General features: G+C 39.3%; 2 protein-coding genes across 5 annotated transcripts in view; one reads left to right on the top strand and one right to left on the bottom strand.

Moving 5' to 3' along the window:
- The window catches only part of LOC127507115 (cytosolic carboxypeptidase 4), a 232,046-nt gene that overhangs the window by 31,611 nt on the left and 183,584 nt on the right, over positions 1-16,851 (top strand). The window lies entirely within an intron of this gene.
- On the bottom strand, positions 205-15,868 carry LOC127507117 (kelch-like protein 25). 4 transcript variants are annotated; one of them, XM_051884024.1, is made up of 4 exons: positions 15,689-15,842; positions 13,184-13,294; positions 9,978-11,825; positions 205-1,741 (listed from the first exon to the last, which is right to left on the bottom strand). In XM_051884024.1, exons 2-3 carry the CDS (start codon positions 13,245-13,247, stop codon positions 10,012-10,014), a joined length of 1,878 nt encoding a protein of 625 aa, XP_051739984.1. In that variant the 5' UTR covers positions 13,248-13,294; positions 15,689-15,842; the 3' UTR covers positions 205-1,741; positions 9,978-10,011. The 4 variants fall into 4 exon arrangements, with proteins under 4 accessions (XP_051739984.1, XP_051739986.1, XP_051739985.1 ...); XM_051884026.1 differs by lacking the exon at positions 13,184-13,294 and having other exon boundaries at positions 15,765-15,868; XM_051884025.1 differs by lacking the exon at positions 13,184-13,294 and having other exon boundaries at positions 15,689-15,855.

The raw sequence follows: 16,851 nt of genomic DNA, 5'->3' as shown, positions 1-16,851 counted from the left end.
GAGCAGGAAACCAATGGATAAAACTTCTAACTTGAGAGGCATTTCAAAAAAAGTCCATGCGGATTTAGCTTGGGCATTATAAGATTTAGCTAATAACGTAAAACTTGTTCCTGTTATGTCAAAAAACCTTGGATGTTTCGTGGATGAGTTTTCAGAGAGGCACTTTTTTAAACCACCAGGGTGCTTATGAAACCAGTCTGCAAGCATCAAAAAAAATCATTTATTCAAACCCTTCAACAGACTGAATGAGCAACAAACACATCTACCGGTATTAGGCACCAGGAATTCAGTTCACAAGGACGCCAGTGGGATCTGCTGCATAATCCCAGAAAGTCCCCTTCAAATGGAAATGTTTAGCAGTGAGTCCTTTACTACAAAAGACAAACCCCCCCCCGGAAACAAAATTCAAATCCATATCCCTTTTCAAGAGTTTTAAGACCGCAAGTGAGCAAGAAACCCAACCTTCAACTTCAGAATCATGGTTGTTCTTAAAAGTAATTTTTAGGTTCAATACAAGTTAAGCTCAATCAACCACAAATAATTTAGACTCTTTCTTCTTTCCTTTAAAAACAAGCAAAAATAGAGGTTACAGTGAGGCATTTAAAATGGAAATGAATAGGTCAATTTTTAGAGAATGTAGAAGCTTAAATGTGAAGCTTATGCGTCAAATCACATACATTTCTCTGTTAAAACGTATTAGTTGAGCTGTAAAGCATTTTAACAGTTCTTAGGGTATTGCGTCATCAAGGCAAAGTCATTTAACATTTGGCATAGCCACTTGTGACTATTAAAACTGAATATTTTAACGTTTACAGATGTCCCCATTCACTTCCATTGTAAGTACCTCACTAGAACCCAGACTTCTTTTTTTTAAGAAAATGAGGGACTAAATTTATCAACATTATGCCACAAGCTTAACTTGTATTGGACCCAGAATATTCCTTGAACAAAATCCAGCATTCAAATCCAGAGGAAAACAGTAACATTAATACCCTCATCATCCATCATGTAGTCTCATGTGCAATTTTTTTCTTTACTCTTTTGTTTTTGTCACAAACACATAAATTAAATGCATTTATCAAATGTTCAAACCTTCAAGAAATCTTAAAATAAGAGGAAGTCCTTGATAATACATTGTGCTGTAGAATCTATACAAGTTCCAAGTTAAAACCAATTTCACAGATACTTAAATAGAAGTTCCACAGGCATTTTACATCCTGCTCGAGTAAACTTGCACTTTCCCATGGGGGACAATCTGCATATCTGTAGATGTTTCATATGTTTCGTTTAACGCAATGTCAGTAAGGCGTTTTGGAAGCAACATGAACATGCTGTACTGCCAGTCAAAGTGAAGAAGTTTCATGAAGGAAAATCATGCTTTAGTCGTGTTTGTCATGGTTCACTGGAATGTTCTTGACCTCGTTGGATTGCAAAAGAGTCTCCAAAGAGCAGATATTGGTGCAAGAGTGTATTGTGTCCTTGTGCCTCTATTTGGCAATGAACAAGCATGGCATGAGTTAGCATTGTGCTGTAGGGAGAAGGCCTTTGTGGCCTCTCTTCAGGAGATTTTTTTCAGCTCTTCTCTGTGGCTCCTCTCAGCAGTGGATAGATGGTTTGTTTTCGAGAGTGGCCGTGACCGACCGCAGCCACACCACACCCACCGAGCAGAGGTGCTTCAGGCCAGCCAATGACAATCCAGCTCTGCTGCCGTCCATTCAGTGTGGCTAGAAGACCATGGCACCTGCAATGAGAGACGGCACAGTATAAATCCAGATTTCCTCACAACTCCAAGCCAAACTCTGTAATTTGAACACAGTCATTGCACTCAAACTTAATGCAATTGTAGGCGGCCATTTAAATTGGCTGGGAAAAAAAGGGAGGGAAAAGAAGACAGAAAAGCATATTTCTTGTGATTCTCTACCCAAGTTACTATTATCATCATATTGAGCTTAGTCAGTATGCAAAAAGTTTGGAATGGAAACTAAAGTGTACTTTGATTCTTGAACAAACAAACCTGTTGTTTGCAGTCAGTCAAATACATACAATGTGAAGAATTATTTTGATTCACAAATGACTTGATTCTTCAAAAACATACAGCATACCCGGTGTAGACTAATTCCTGAAATGACTCCTATGAACTGGGTCTTGTAATGACACTGTAAACCCTAATGCTTAAAATAATTAACTGGTTTGAGTAGAACAAACTTAAATTAAACAAATTAGTTCAGTCAACTTTTATGAGTATTTAGCACTTTTTTTCTTTCAAGTTCACAGAACTGATATTTTTTAAGTAAACCGAACTGTTTCATAGTTTTGAGTTTTATAAACTTATATCTTTTAATTTAGACGAACTTAAGTTTAACTGAAACTAGGCTGGGATTTCTATTTCCCAGCATGCTTTGCCCATGGCACTCAAAAGGGAGAGTAAATGCTAAAATTAAGTGTTATATAATGTTTTTCGTGCAAGATTAATGTTAAGTGGGAGATTTAGTAGTGATTAATTTTTTGTTATGCTAATTTAGAAGAGTTTCTGTTAATGTGGGTTTTTGGAGAGTTACCATCATGGTGACAAGTGGTGCATGTGGCTTGGTTTGAGAGCAAGTATGTTAAACGTTTTTATTGCTACTCATTCAGGAAGCGTTATACCGTGCTATTAACATATTAACAAATTAGCATTTTATGAATTAGCTTGTTAAAGCTAGCTAAGCTTACATTAATAAAATGTTCACATTGAGGTTACATAAAAATTTTAAGTTAAATGTATGAATAGTTGAAAAAAATAAATAAAAATCTGTCAGTTCTGCTTACTTAAATTTTGAATTTCTTAGCTTAAAAATTGAGTTTTGCCAACTTATTTGGGTTTACAGTGAGTAGTTATCAGTTTGACAAAGTATGAAACACTATCCTGTATAACAGCTTGGCAGAAAGAATTTCTTTTGTAAGTATGAAACAGCCATTTCTAAAATATATTAGTTAACATAGTTGGTACCAAAAACTATAGAGTTTAAAATCAAACAAGCAGACAGAAAACAGAAAATGAGACTCAAAACTTTGAATTTAAACCACTTTGAAACAACTTGGAAAATGTAGCGGGATCAATCACGATCAAAGACGAACCTCGTCTGTTGTTGTGTCCATGGAGAATGGATGGGATTTGTAGTCTCGCAGCACTTTAAATGAGCCTTCCACCTAATGCCCTCTCAACATCCTTACACTTACAGGAGATTTAAAATCAATCGCTCACACCAGCTTCACATCCCACCAGTGCAACTTGCCCAACAGGGGTGTCTGACTGCCACTAATTCAATTCTCATCACCTCTAATACATTCCAATTTAATGCTAATGCCTCCCTTAGAGGGTGTAAGTGTGTTAAGCCACAACAATGAAATGATTTCAGAGCCTGCATCGACAATGCCATTGACATATCCATCAAAACTGACTCCTGTTTTTTATAAACCAAAAATGAAGTAAATATTTTGCAGATCCCAGTCGTGGGTTTCGCCTTAAATGCGCCCATCTGCTTTATGATTCATTGAGTGTTAGATTTTGATCTGGCATAATAGCTGCCACATGCACTTGAAGGGAATGCTGAGATGACACTGGTTTTAAAACACTTTTCAGATGTATAGGATAAAACTGCTATGTGTAGAAATGAGGTGTGTTTTTTTGTGTCATCATTGCCTAAGGTGAAAAATCTCAAAGTAAATCCCTGTAGGCAGGTGAATGGAGTGTATAATTATATATATTGAGAAATACTCTACTTCAAAAGATACTTTAATACATTGAGAAATACTGTACTTCAAAAGATACTTTTAAAAGACTACAAAGCGTTTATTAAAAAAAAAAAAAAAAAACCCACAATAATAACTAAATAAAATTAACAACCCATTGGAAATGGAGCTTCCACCCTATCATTAAAAATATTATCATTTAACTTTGACACAATTTCAGTTGGAACAAGACTAGAACAAGCCTATTCAAACAAGTAAGGTTTTGTTGATCAAATAGCAATTGCCAGAAGTTAGTATGCTATATGTAGGGTGAAGTCAGGTTGATTGGGACCCTTTTTCACCATTCATCTCAATGGCAAAACATGTCCCAGTCAACCTGAATCTGAAACCTTAAAACTGCCTGACGGTCAACCGTCGGCTTGGTGTGTTCAGGGCTTTACTCAGAAATGAACATTTACCCTCCCAATCCAGTCCCATTAAAGCATGCTGTGAACTAAAGATTAAGTTACCTTCCATTTAATACATTTAAGTGGATTGATGAAAAGAAATTAAGTTAATACGACTGTTTAATTACTGTGTTGATTTTTTTATAAAAAGTAAAAAGAACAACCATCAAGATTGTCTGATTGACGTTTATACATGCTCGATGAAGCCAAGCTACAATTGCATTATCTAGGTTTGTTAGTCCAGATGATTTCAGTTCAATTAAAGCAATAACATGACATTTTTAAGGAAGATACTTTAGTCCAACTGAAATGCAAATGTACTTGTTTGCTAAGTTATGGTGGTCGCTCCCAATGGGAAACTAACTTTTACAGTTAAAAAAAAAAAATGGCTCAACATTTCTTCAGTACTGGCACTTCTGTGTAGATCATTTAAACATGTTGCAAACACTACAGGCTTATGCTTATTAAAAACCAGACTTCGTTGTCTAGATGGGTTAAAGTGGTCATGGCATTACTTCCTAATACGCTGATGGTAAAGGATAAATACAAGGACTGATTACAGTTGAGCGGTGCCATTCCAGGAAACGGAGAGCTGCTGCCATTCGAGTGCGCAAATCCACAGCTAGTTTAAACAGGGCACATTGACCAGGCAAAGCTTATCCAGCCTTTACCCAACTGTGTCAATGCTTGGTGGGTCAGAGAGGATGAAGTGCATGGGAAATCTGGGCTTTTGCTACCTGTATCGGCCTGTTTCCGCCAGTTGGGAGAACAGTGTACACTGCCAAAACATCATGTTTCCTGCTTTAGTAACATGTATGCCGCAAAGAGAGATTAGATTAAAACAGCCCAATCCGATTTATGGGCTCTGCAACAGCAAAACAATTAGCTGGTTTAGTTTTTCCTAAAGCCCCCTCCTTTAGGGGATGGTACGGGAGGTTGTGGTGTTTGGCAAAGGGTCAGGACTGTTCCAACTGGCAAATTACCTGGATTAGCCGTACACAATGCTGCCCAATGAAACTGCACTGTTGGCAGAAAAAGCAGTAACTAAGTCTTATTGAATTTGAGAACATATGGTATGTGCTACAGGGGTGTCAAAAGGGATGTCATTACACAGGCCAATGCCTGAATATTCCCTATTATATTTACCTGGAGCTTCTGGTCATAATTCAAGTCCTGCAAAGTAATCAACAACAAGTTTGATGCTACTTTTAAAAAGCATTACTAGCTCTTTGGAAACAACAATGATGTTTGAAAACTATGGTGTTGTTTGGGCAATTTCTGACCATTTATCCAGTGGTCACTCTAAGGAAAAAAACAAACTGCGCCAGCACTTTCCTTCTGAAATTACACACACAAATGCTAGTTGATTCCTTTAAACGAGGCTTGGGGAGATTCCCAACCAGAAGTGGCTTGAGAAGTCCAATGTCAAGTTGTAGTGCAGAGAAAGGCCTTTGTTCAGGTAAAGTGCTAGGGGGCAGGGTAACTCAAAGGAAATGGCCTGAAATCTTACGAAGTACGTTCACCTGCACAGTCACATTGGATTTTATCCATTTAAGGTTACATCACTTAATGCATACAATTTGTTTATTAAAAAAAAAAAAAAAAAAAAAAAAAAAAAAGACATTTTCTTGTGGAATGGAAAAAGAAATTTTTTTGTTTGTTTGTTGTTGTTGTTTTGGTCCATACAATACAATGAAAGTCAGTGGGGTCCAATGTTGATTGAGTTTTATTGATGTAAATAACGGCTCATAAATAAAATGTTTGACAATGCATGGCATAAAAGAAAAAAAAACAAACAAAAAAACAACTGTTTTATGGAATAACATGATATAAGCTTTACATAAGCCTTGATTTCGTTTAATGGACAGCTGCTGCCATCAAACTCGGGAAGCTTTACTTTATTTTCTTTCCTTTTTTTGGGGACATTAGGTCTCTAGAAAAACATAATATACCGTGAAACTCGATTTACAGTTTTCAGCAAGGCTGTCTGATTATGACTAATAATGTCAAATTTAGACTGTGGGATTCAATTATCCTGTTGTCTGAAATGATGCACAGCTTTCTGAAATGGATTACATTCAGGTACTCCTCTCCTTGTCCCTGGCCGCTGCAGGTTTTAAAATATTTATAAACTGAAAGTGGAATCCCAACCCTGCACAGGCCTTTAATCATTTATGAAGCTCATTTTTCTCTGTTTTGTTTTTCATAATGACACACAGAGCCATTCCATCATGGAGACCAACAGGCATTTCAAGTATGAGACCATAGAGCTGGGCCGCCTATACTCACCTCTATTAATTCTTCATTGCTTCACTCAGTAGGAGTTCAAAACACACCAGCCTTTGCTTTCATCACTCACTTCTTAAGTTACTTTATCAGGAGGGAGAAGGTTGCGAGGCTGAACAGGGTAAAGAGATGAATAGGAGAGTGTGGGAGGTCTATATAATATTTTAAGAATTTGAAATCTGCCATCTTTGCTCAAGGGCGGTCAGTTCTGCTGTAAGGTTGTTTTTGAGCAAATCACCTGACTTGTAAATAACTAATAACTCTAGAGTCATAGGAAAATGTTATCAGAAGGAATCTGATTGTTGAATGTCACTACGAAAAATGGGTCTCAAGCCAGAGTGGTAATGTTAAAAGCCGCTTTTCCACCTTTCGGACCAAACGATTTTAAGAACTTTAAGGAACGGTTCTAGTTATATTTCCACTTGAGCGTGGTACAGCACGATTACAAACCATTCTCGAACCCCGAATTGTCTAGGAGTTGGCCAGGTGCTGACAAAAAGCAGTTGGAATCAGCGAATAAGGCACGGTAGTTATACTGTTCCAGCTATCTGATGTCGGATCATAACAATCCAGGGTTTTACACCGCTGTGTACCGAAGTACCCACCGACCACATAGAGTTTATTACCAGAGGCCACAGCATGGCAGCTCATTCTTTTAGAAGTCATGTCACCTACACGCGTCCATTGATTGGTCTCGCAATCAAATCGTTAGGCGGACACTGCTGTGAACTCTGTGTCACCGCCCATTTTGAATATCTGACTGCCGAGAACGGCAGCTGCGGTGTACCTCCAGGTTTGTAGGCACTCTGCAGCTATGGTCCAACGGTTCTCAATAGGGTCATAGCACTGGACCTTTGAGGCCTTGGTTGTTCCACCAAACACAGAGTTTTAGCTTGGCACTGACCACTGCTGCATTGCTGACACCATCCCTAAGTGGTGCCATCATTGTCCATTTGTTGGTCAAGGGGTCATACCGCTCAACCTGTTTAAGAGATACAAAAGGGGAGGCTGGGAAGACACCTGCTATAGCAGTGTGACCCCCCCACAACTTAAAGGCACGGTTCCAGTTACATTTCCACTTGAGCGTGGTACGGCACGATTACAAACCATTCTCGAACCCGGAAATGGCTAGGAGTTGGCTAACCACGCGGGTAGAATGCGTGTAGTGAGGTCATAAACTCAGGATTGGTCACTTGCCTGATAAAATTTAAGCACCCTCCAAAAAATATATGTACTATAATATAAAGAAATATTTGCATTTTAAATGTTGCTATTTCGCCATACACAGATAATTTTGAATGCACGTCAATGAAAAAAAGATAATTTTTTTGTAGTTCCGTCTAGCGGGGCCATGCTAACCAGCTAAGGTTTAACCCTTTGGTTGGTACACATTCAACTACGTTTATTCTCTTCCTGTGGGCGTTCCTGGAGGACGCTGCTGCTGCCAACATCCTTCGGCAGGCCTGCCAGGGCGTCCTCCAGACATTCTGATTTTGTGCCCCCTGGGGCTAATTATAAAACCCAGCTTTTGCTGGGCCACCTGCTTCACTGTGAAATGAAGCACTTGTGGTGTGAACGGAGTTGCTGGCTGGTGAAGAGTGTTAATGATTACTCACAGAAGTAATCATTTTCTAATCACCAGGAGATGCAATGAGACGGCTGTGGTCCCTCCCCAGGCAGTCTAATTCAAATGACACAAGTGAGAGATGTTCAGCTGACTGTTATGACGCATTCATAGACACCATCAGCACAATTGTAATTCCTCAACATTAGGTTTAAGAAGCAACTACCTTTGCTCTATACTGTACATATACAAACCAATATGCAGGCATACCATCATTCAACTCTGACTTCAGGCAGATAAGGGGCTCGCTGGCTTCTGAGAAAGGCTGTTCATGCAAATATTGTTAGTCTGTAATGACCTGTTAGCTCTGGTCTTCATAAGTGCTGACAGACAAGATATTATGTTAGCAGAAATGATGATGAGTCTAAGATGCCTATAGAAGAAAGGGTATTATAATGAAGCTTAATGCATTTCATATAGTCAATAAGCATTAATTTTTTAGAGTTTAATGCAAATGAGTGCTTTACATTTATATGCTTATGCTTTTGTTTGATAAGTAAAATTTTATTTTGTATACACAGAGAGAGGCTTGAATACAATAACAATTTTGTACAATACATCTATAGCTTTAAAAAATTAAATTTGGCTAATATCTGTACCTCGTCCAGAATGTGTGATTTTTTTCCCCAAACTAGTTCAGCGGAAATCCCGCCCTGGAGCCGATTCTAAAGATTTCATTGGCCATGTCAATTACAGTGACGATTGCCTACACCAAACACTGATCCCTAAACCTACCTGTCACTGTAACCTCAGCCAATGAAATTGGTTGCAGGGCGGGATTTCCGCTGAACTGGTTTGGGAAAAAAAAAAAAAAAAAAAAAAAAAAAAAAAATCATGCGTCAAGAATACACAACAGATGGAAACAGTTTCAATTTCTAAAACAAAGGTGGCAGGTACTTTAAGTAACAAACTGTTCCTCTAATGAAGCACATAAATAGCTCTTAATTAACGCACCAACAGCCAAAGAGAATGATTGCTTCTGGGCATGGGGACTGCAATGCAGAAATGCAAATTCTGCAAATTTGCAATTGCATTTCAATTTGTTCAAACTGTTTCTGTTCACATTTTCAGCCAAGATTGTCCTCTGGCCACTGAATTCATCAATTAAAACATGTTTTGACTGAAAATTTTCAGTGGTCAACATTTAAGTGCAGTAAAAAAAAAATCATGGTTGTGCTTTAGATGGTACAGTTGATGAGAAACAAAACGCTTTAGCAGCTGTTTCAGCAACAATAAGCACCCTCCTCCCTAAATCTCTCTACACTGAGTCCCTCATCGCAGACTGTAATTACAGAGATTAAGCCACTTTGTGCTCTCACTCTACCTAATAGCCAATTGACAGAAAAAGCTTTGTAATGTAGATCACAAATCAATATTTCAATGGCTCACTCGTGCTGACGCATCACTATGATCCTAAGAGAGAATTCATGAGATGTTTAAGCCTCAACCTTCAACCCTCTTGAAGATGTTGCCCTTCAGTGACAGCCACTGCTCTATAATATTTCTAGACATCCAGATGGTTCAACAACACATTAATTTTCTCTTTGCTCAACCACTTTCAAAAACCTCAATACGATTGGAGCACTCAACTGCTTTCAAAGAAGGCTGCCAAGCCCCAAATTAGCATTTTGACTTGCAGTTATCTTGACAGAAATCATTGTTTGTGTCAAGGTCAACAGCCTGCTGAATTCTGTTGTTTCTCTGCTTAGAATTATGATTCAAGCACTTTTCAATGGAAGCAGCCACAATACAAAAAGATTCAGTTGTGTGTATGTTTGTAGATCAGATAAGTTAATAGATACTTACACCTTCAGAAAGAATAATTTCAGTATAGAGTCTTTAAACACAATGAAGCACATCAAAAATGATAGAAATGCCAAAAACCTTACCCAGATCAGCTCCATACACTTCAATCAGAGGCGACTATGCAGGAAGATGTTTCCAGGTGCTGACAAAAGCAGTTGGAATCAGCGAATAAGGCACGGTAGTTATACTGTTCCAGCTATCCGACGTCGGATCATAACAATCCAGGGTTTTACACCGCTGTGTACCAAAGTACCCACCAACCACATAGAGTTTATTACCAGAGGCCACAGCATGGCAGCTCATTCTTTTAGAAGTCATGTCACCTACACGCGTCCATTGATTGGTCTCACAATCAAATCGGTAGGCAGACGCTGCTGTGAACTCCGTGTCACCGCCCATTATGAATATCTGACTGCCGAGAACGGCAGCGGCGGTGTACCTCCAGGGTTGTGGGCACTCTGCAGCTATGGTCCAACGGTTCTCAATAGGGTCATAGCACTGGACCTTTGAGGCCTTGTCCCTGTGGATGGTTGTTCCACCAAACACAAAGAGTTTTAGCTTGGCACTGACCACTGCTGCATTACTGACACCATCCCTAAGTGGTGCCATCATTGTCCATTTGTTGGTCAAGGGGTCATACCGCTCAACCTGTTTAAGAGATACAGAAGGGGAGGCTGGGAAAACACCTGCTATAGCAGTGTGACCCCCCACAACATAAAGGCAGTTTTCAAGTTCAGCCGAGCCATGTCCAAAACGTGCAATTAGCATTGGGGCACCTTTCGACCATTCTTCATGTACCGTGTCATATATCCAAACATCCTTCGACACCCCATTTTCCGACCCCCTTCCTCCTGTCACGTAAACTTTGCAGCCAATGGCACATGCACTGAACTCTTTCCTGGGACTAGGAAGATCTGATTTAGGGATGATCTCTTTTGCTTTGTGGTCCACTTGGTAGATCTTATCACACATAAACGTCTGACCACCAAGAATGAGAAGCGTGTGCCCAGCTTTTCGAGGCCTAGCGCAGGGACTAGTGACAACGCCATCATTCTGCAGAATCTTTTTCTTGCACTGCATGGCCTCATCGACAATCTGTCGGCTCCTTTTATCTGACATCACAAGTTCCTCACATGCCACGGCCTCAATGAGGCATTCCGAGGGTAACAACGCGAGGCGTAGCCCTCGCAGCAGTTCAGGAAGATAGTCTCTGCGGCTGTCTAGGTCATACCTAACCCAGCGCATGACCGCATTGAACACAATCTGTTCATCTTCAACCTCCAGCTCATCACTAAGGATGAGATCCAAAAGCTTGTCTTTCGAGAGGCCGCAGAAGTCTTCAGTGTCTCGAAGAGTCTCAAAGTGAATGAGGCACATCCTCCATGACAACTCATAAAGGCGCTTGCATTGATGAGCATCAGAGAGCAGCATCATCCCTAAGCAGTTTGATGAGTGCAAATTCTTCTCCAGAAATTCTGCTGCTGCATCACGGATATCATGAAACTGCAGCATATCTCCAGCCTCGAGGAGTGACTCTGCATTCTCCTCATTGATGATGACACGTGAGGAGTAAGCAAAGTCCAACAGCAGCTCCAGAACTTCTGGGTGAACACTGTCACGAAAGTTAACCTCATTGTCAAGGCTTTCACGGAGGCCACCGCTGAACATGGCTTCAAAGTAGCGACTGCAAGCAGCAAGCACAGCTCTGTGACAGGGAAAGGAGCGGTCGCCTGCCCATAGCGTTACATCTGTGAACATGCACTGTTTGCGGAGGGTATTGAGGTGGGTGAGCACACTGTCTGGATGAGAGGGCTTGTGGAAGAGCGAGATGTTCATGGAGCCTGTGCTCGTCCTCGACTTGCGGTTTTCATGGACGCTGACTGACATCTTTTCCAGCACGTCCAAATTTTCACTGGTTCCAATATCCCGAACTAGGAAAATACAAAAGCACAACACAAGAGGTTAGCAAGCGATCTATAAAAGTATTTTCAGTATTGGAGATGACTCACTGCTGTGCAATTTTATGCTTGGCAATAAAATCACCAGTGAGAAAGTGGTATGGTGCTGTAACAAAATTTAGAGCCAACTAGTGCCACTTTTTTTTTTCAGCTGCCGACAACGTAACTATTAGTCTGGGATGATTAGCATTTGCTTAAATGTGGTTGTAGTGTTTGTCATGCCTTGGCTCAGTAATCTTTTTCAAGCTTCTTTTTTGTGTACATTTTTACATACTTCATTAGACAAACTTTGCTTGACATTTTACTAGATATTCACAGCTCTTTCAGCAATGAAATATTACTTCAACAGTCAAGTTCACTGTAAATTTGTTCAGAGTATCTGAGAACGGTAATCCTTCTTTACACTGTTAAGCCAACACAAAGTGCACAATTAATCAACTCAGTCTCTCTTACATTTTATACTGACAGACTATAATACAATTTAGATTTGTAAATTAAACCAGTAGGCTAATCCTTTGTTTTTGGCAAACAGAACCTTAAGAACCCTGCAAGAAATTCAAAAAGATCATAATTACAACGAAAAACGAAAATCAAACATAAGAGCATCATGTCTAAACTATTCAATAGGATAAATTTGAGATATTACTGATGAATAAAATTGCAAGAGAACATCTATAACAATTAAACTTAAAAAAAACAAACAAAAAAACAACAACTTTATTCTAAAAACATTGTTTAGGTACCAAACTTTCTGTTTAGGTTATCCTTCTTGTCTAGTAACTTTTCACAGCTTTCAAGTAAAATACTGAAGAACACAATTACAGCTTTGTAATTAACTGTGTAAAGTGTTGTTCCCCCAATTTATTTAAATTGGCTTTTTTTTTTTTTTTTTTTTAAGCAGTGTTTTAGCATTGTAACCAATCACAGACACGTTTATTTAACACATAACTGGAGTGAGGCCATTTATGTCTAATGTTTAAAAACTAAGGTTTCAGCTGCAAAAGTTCAATGTTTCCAGTGGCTCTTTGTGTGAGTGAATGTGCTTACATGCAAACTGGATTCTTTAACTGATGCAGTTTGAGGTTATTGTGACGAGAGAGGGGCGCAAGCATGCACAAACATCGGCAGGGTCTTTATGGATCACACTCTCCAGTTGACATGAATCACAATGCCAGAGGTTGACCACAAAGGATGCAAGGTCACAGCTATCCGTGCAGAAAGCTATGCAGGGGGATAAGGGCAACTGGGAGGCTGGTATTGGAGGGGTTGGATGCAGGGCTGTTGATGGGTGAACGAGAATAGGGAGCAAGCAGGTGTCTAAAACCACTTACAGCGACAAAAACTGCTGACCCACGCACAGGCACTGACAGTGAGGATCTGAGGAGGGGTCTGCATTGGTCCCAAAATGAGTCCCCTCAACAGACCAGGTCGACAGAGATGTCCTTAATGGGGCCAGGGAACAAAGAACGAACAGAGAAATGTATTTATTTTTTCCACATATAAAAATGAGTGCCCTTGTGAGGGTTTCTAGGCATTTCTTGCAAGCTACGGCTTTTGTGACAATAGATTAAATGTTGCATAATTCCACAAAAGTTGACTTATGGTCAGGTTTGTGGCTGAATGAAAAAAAAAGAGAGCTGAAAAAGAAGCCCAACTATTATTTCACAGCTTGATAAAACTGCCTTGGAGTTCCTGCATGGTTCATCCCATCACCCATGGTAACCATCACTCAACAACAGCATGAGCCGTGCCAAAGTTGCTGAATCATTCAATGCGAACAAACTAACTACCTATCCATGCGGATATTCTCACCAGCATGAATGACACCTTTTAATTGCAATGCTTCTGAGAGGCTCAGGCACAAAGGTCTTTATTTCTTTGAATGTTCTTCCTGTGTAAACATCCAGGCTGCTCAGACTAAATAGCCTTTCCAGGTTCTTTTCATTGAGGATGTTGGCATTCTAGAGCTGTATACAGCAAAGGAGGGAGGGAGGTGCATTTTGTGTGTTTGCGGAAAGTCAAAAGCTGGCAACCTCACTGACTTGAAAAAGCTCAATGAATCACTGGCCTGCATGAAGTCCATCATCAGGACCAAGTTCCTCTATCAGCACTCAGCCTAAAACATTTTACGCAAGTATGTGGACTCTTCTAGATACGCAAGTTTGATTTTGTGCACCGCTGCAATTCAAAATGTAGCAGTACACAGCCCATTCTTATCGTTTCTCCAAAAGGGGCACAATAGCAGAGGTCTTCTGGCTTAAGAATTTCATTCACGGTCGAAAAATATTTGCAAAAATTTTAGCTTTACAGGTATAACAGCTTGCCACTGGGACAATACTATTAAATGAACAACTTTATACCTTATCTACCCCCAAAAGGTGTATGTTAGTACTTTAGAGCAGTAATATATACCCTTAAGATACTACTATGAACCTTTCAGGCGTAAATAAGGTACAAAGATGTCCTTTTGAGGATACTTCCTCCTAGCTGAACATTTCACTAAATAGTTGCTACAGGCAGTACTTAAAATTGAGAATGAGAAACTGCATACTGTACAATAGAGTTTGCTGCCAATGTTACAGAAAGTATGGCCATATTGGTGATGTCGACTTAAACAGAAAAACTTCAGTGAAAGCGTGAAAGACAGTACCGTGTTTGGTTCCTTATCCCTTATAACTACATAAAACAGTGAAAGAAATATTTCTCAACTTTGCAAGGACCCCCAGAACTGACTCCCTTATTTGACACCCATTTTAGGTTCTAAAAATGAGCCGATAAGTGAAATCGGGTGTTAAATTAGAGAGGCATACCAAAACTGTATGTGTTGGGGACCAGAACTGAGAACCACTGGTAGTCTAATGTATGAATGTAACGATCAGGTGAGTAATCAAGGCGAATATAATAGCAATGTTAGGGTCATGAAACCTTCGCAAGAGTAAATAGCAGCCAATGAGGTTAGACAGGTTTGTTTACTTGAACTATGACCAATGCAAAAATAACTGGAATGAACTTCAAATACCGCTGTTGTACACGAACCCTTAGCAATGGATGAAACATTATGACTCTTATATCACACAAACATACTTTAGTTGTGTATTCTGTAGGAGCAGGTGTACTGTGGCGCGGGCTTGGGTGGGAGAAAAAACAAAAACGGACAAAAAAAAAAAAAAAAACAATTTTACGTCAGTCACTCCCTCAGTTAACCTGTCGCCTCCTTATACTATAAAAAGTGAGCAAACGTGGAGAATATAGCATTAAAATACATAACGCAATAGATAAGACTGTTTGGTAATAAACGGCGATAATGTGCTACGCGACTTCAGAAATGCGCGCACCAACTCAAGCTAGAGTTAGCCAGTTCGCTAGTGCGTTAAACAACGTAAAAAGATAAATTAATAACTGGATAACTTACAATGAAGTAAAATGCAATTGTAATACAAAATATAAACACAGTGATATCAAAAATGACAGATTAGGCTGCGTTTAATCTTAGGCGGACGCTCAGTAACGATACTGTGAATGAGAGGAGCTAATGCTGTTAGCGGAGAGTCGTAACTCAGCGTATTGACATGCAGAAGAAAGCCTGACAAACTCCTGGCGATTAGAGACACGTAAAGACGCTGCTCTCCCTGTAAGCGATCATTATCTTCCGATTTACACCCAGGTGGTCACCAGTCCCTATCCAGCTCACATCTAATCCTGACTGATTGTATTGGCTTTTCCAGCTCTGCCAAAAACAGGAAGAACAGTGCAGATGTTGGTTAGAGTGTTATTCATCTGAAGCTTCTAGCTCTAATAAAAGACTATTTTTTTTTAGAAAGAGATGGCATACTTACAGTGTTTTGGGCGCTAGTGACAAATCCTGACGTTGTGCAGTTTCAGAATTAGGGAAGGAATCATAGTTTAATTCACCTCTTGTCTGGTTGGCTGTGTTACTTTGTTCACATTCCAATCCTCACTGATGAAAAACTGTGGAGTCTCCTGAGGTAATATCCAAAAGCGGGGAATGTGTAGAGAGTGATTGACGTGGCGTTGACCAATCGCGAACTGAGAATTTATGCAAATGTGAATTGTAGCCAATAGGAACGTTCCAAGCTAAAGTCTGCTCTGTTTTCTGTGCAAAGCAGCCAATGGCTGAACAGCGGGAGGAGCGTCGCGGCGGGCGATGACACAAGGCACCACAACAATTAGCAGGGAAGTGTTGTGACTTTTTGTGTTCATATACGCTACTATGGAAAATATTCATTCAACTTGGCAGTATTTTGGCAAATATATGATTGTATTTGAATAGTAGCCCTTATTTTATTTTATTTATTTATTTTTTTAAATTGAAAACAGGCCTAATTTTATTCCCATTATAGAATTAGCCAGCCGTTGATTGTTCAAAACAAAAAGCACTGAATTAGTGCTATCTGTGCTTCTATCCATTTCCATGTATTTTATTTTATCCGTGTGAATATAACGCTTATAAATGGTGATTTTTAAATGCAATGCCTTTAGCTCCATCTAGTGGGATTGTGATATTCATAGCTCTGATAAATCATAACATACCTTGAACTCTGTTTACCTCTCTGATGATAGATGCATGTTTCAATGTTTCATTATTATGCACCCTAATAAGAGTTTAATGGACCCTGCTGAAGTGAACGCATATTATATCTGTATTAATTGCATTCAGTATTCATCTTCACAAAAACAAACGCATCTTCAGGATATACTTAGATGTCTTAGTTAATATGATGGGAATGCATGAATTCCCTGTTTATTCTGAGTGTGATATTCTTTATTATCTTTATATTATATTATTTTAAAAGGATGTTGTTTAAAAAGTTATATAATTGACTTTTATATTGTCACTGTACAAGAGCCTAAAAAATAATTTGTTTATTTAAACATATTTAAAGTTGTTTAAATTAACATGCCATGCATTGACAACCCTTACTTTTTTTTGGTAAAATTCTCTCAAATTGTGCTCCTTGTGGCCTGAGAGTTTATGAGG

Source organism: Ctenopharyngodon idella, chromosome 24 (genome assembly GCF_019924925.1).
Source record: "Ctenopharyngodon idella isolate HZGC_01 chromosome 24, HZGC01, whole genome shotgun sequence".
NCBI lineage: Eukaryota > Metazoa > Chordata > Actinopteri > Cypriniformes > Xenocyprididae > Ctenopharyngodon > Ctenopharyngodon idella.
The sequence above is the reverse complement of the archived record's forward strand: the minus strand, read 5'-3'. Positions and strand labels throughout refer to the sequence as shown.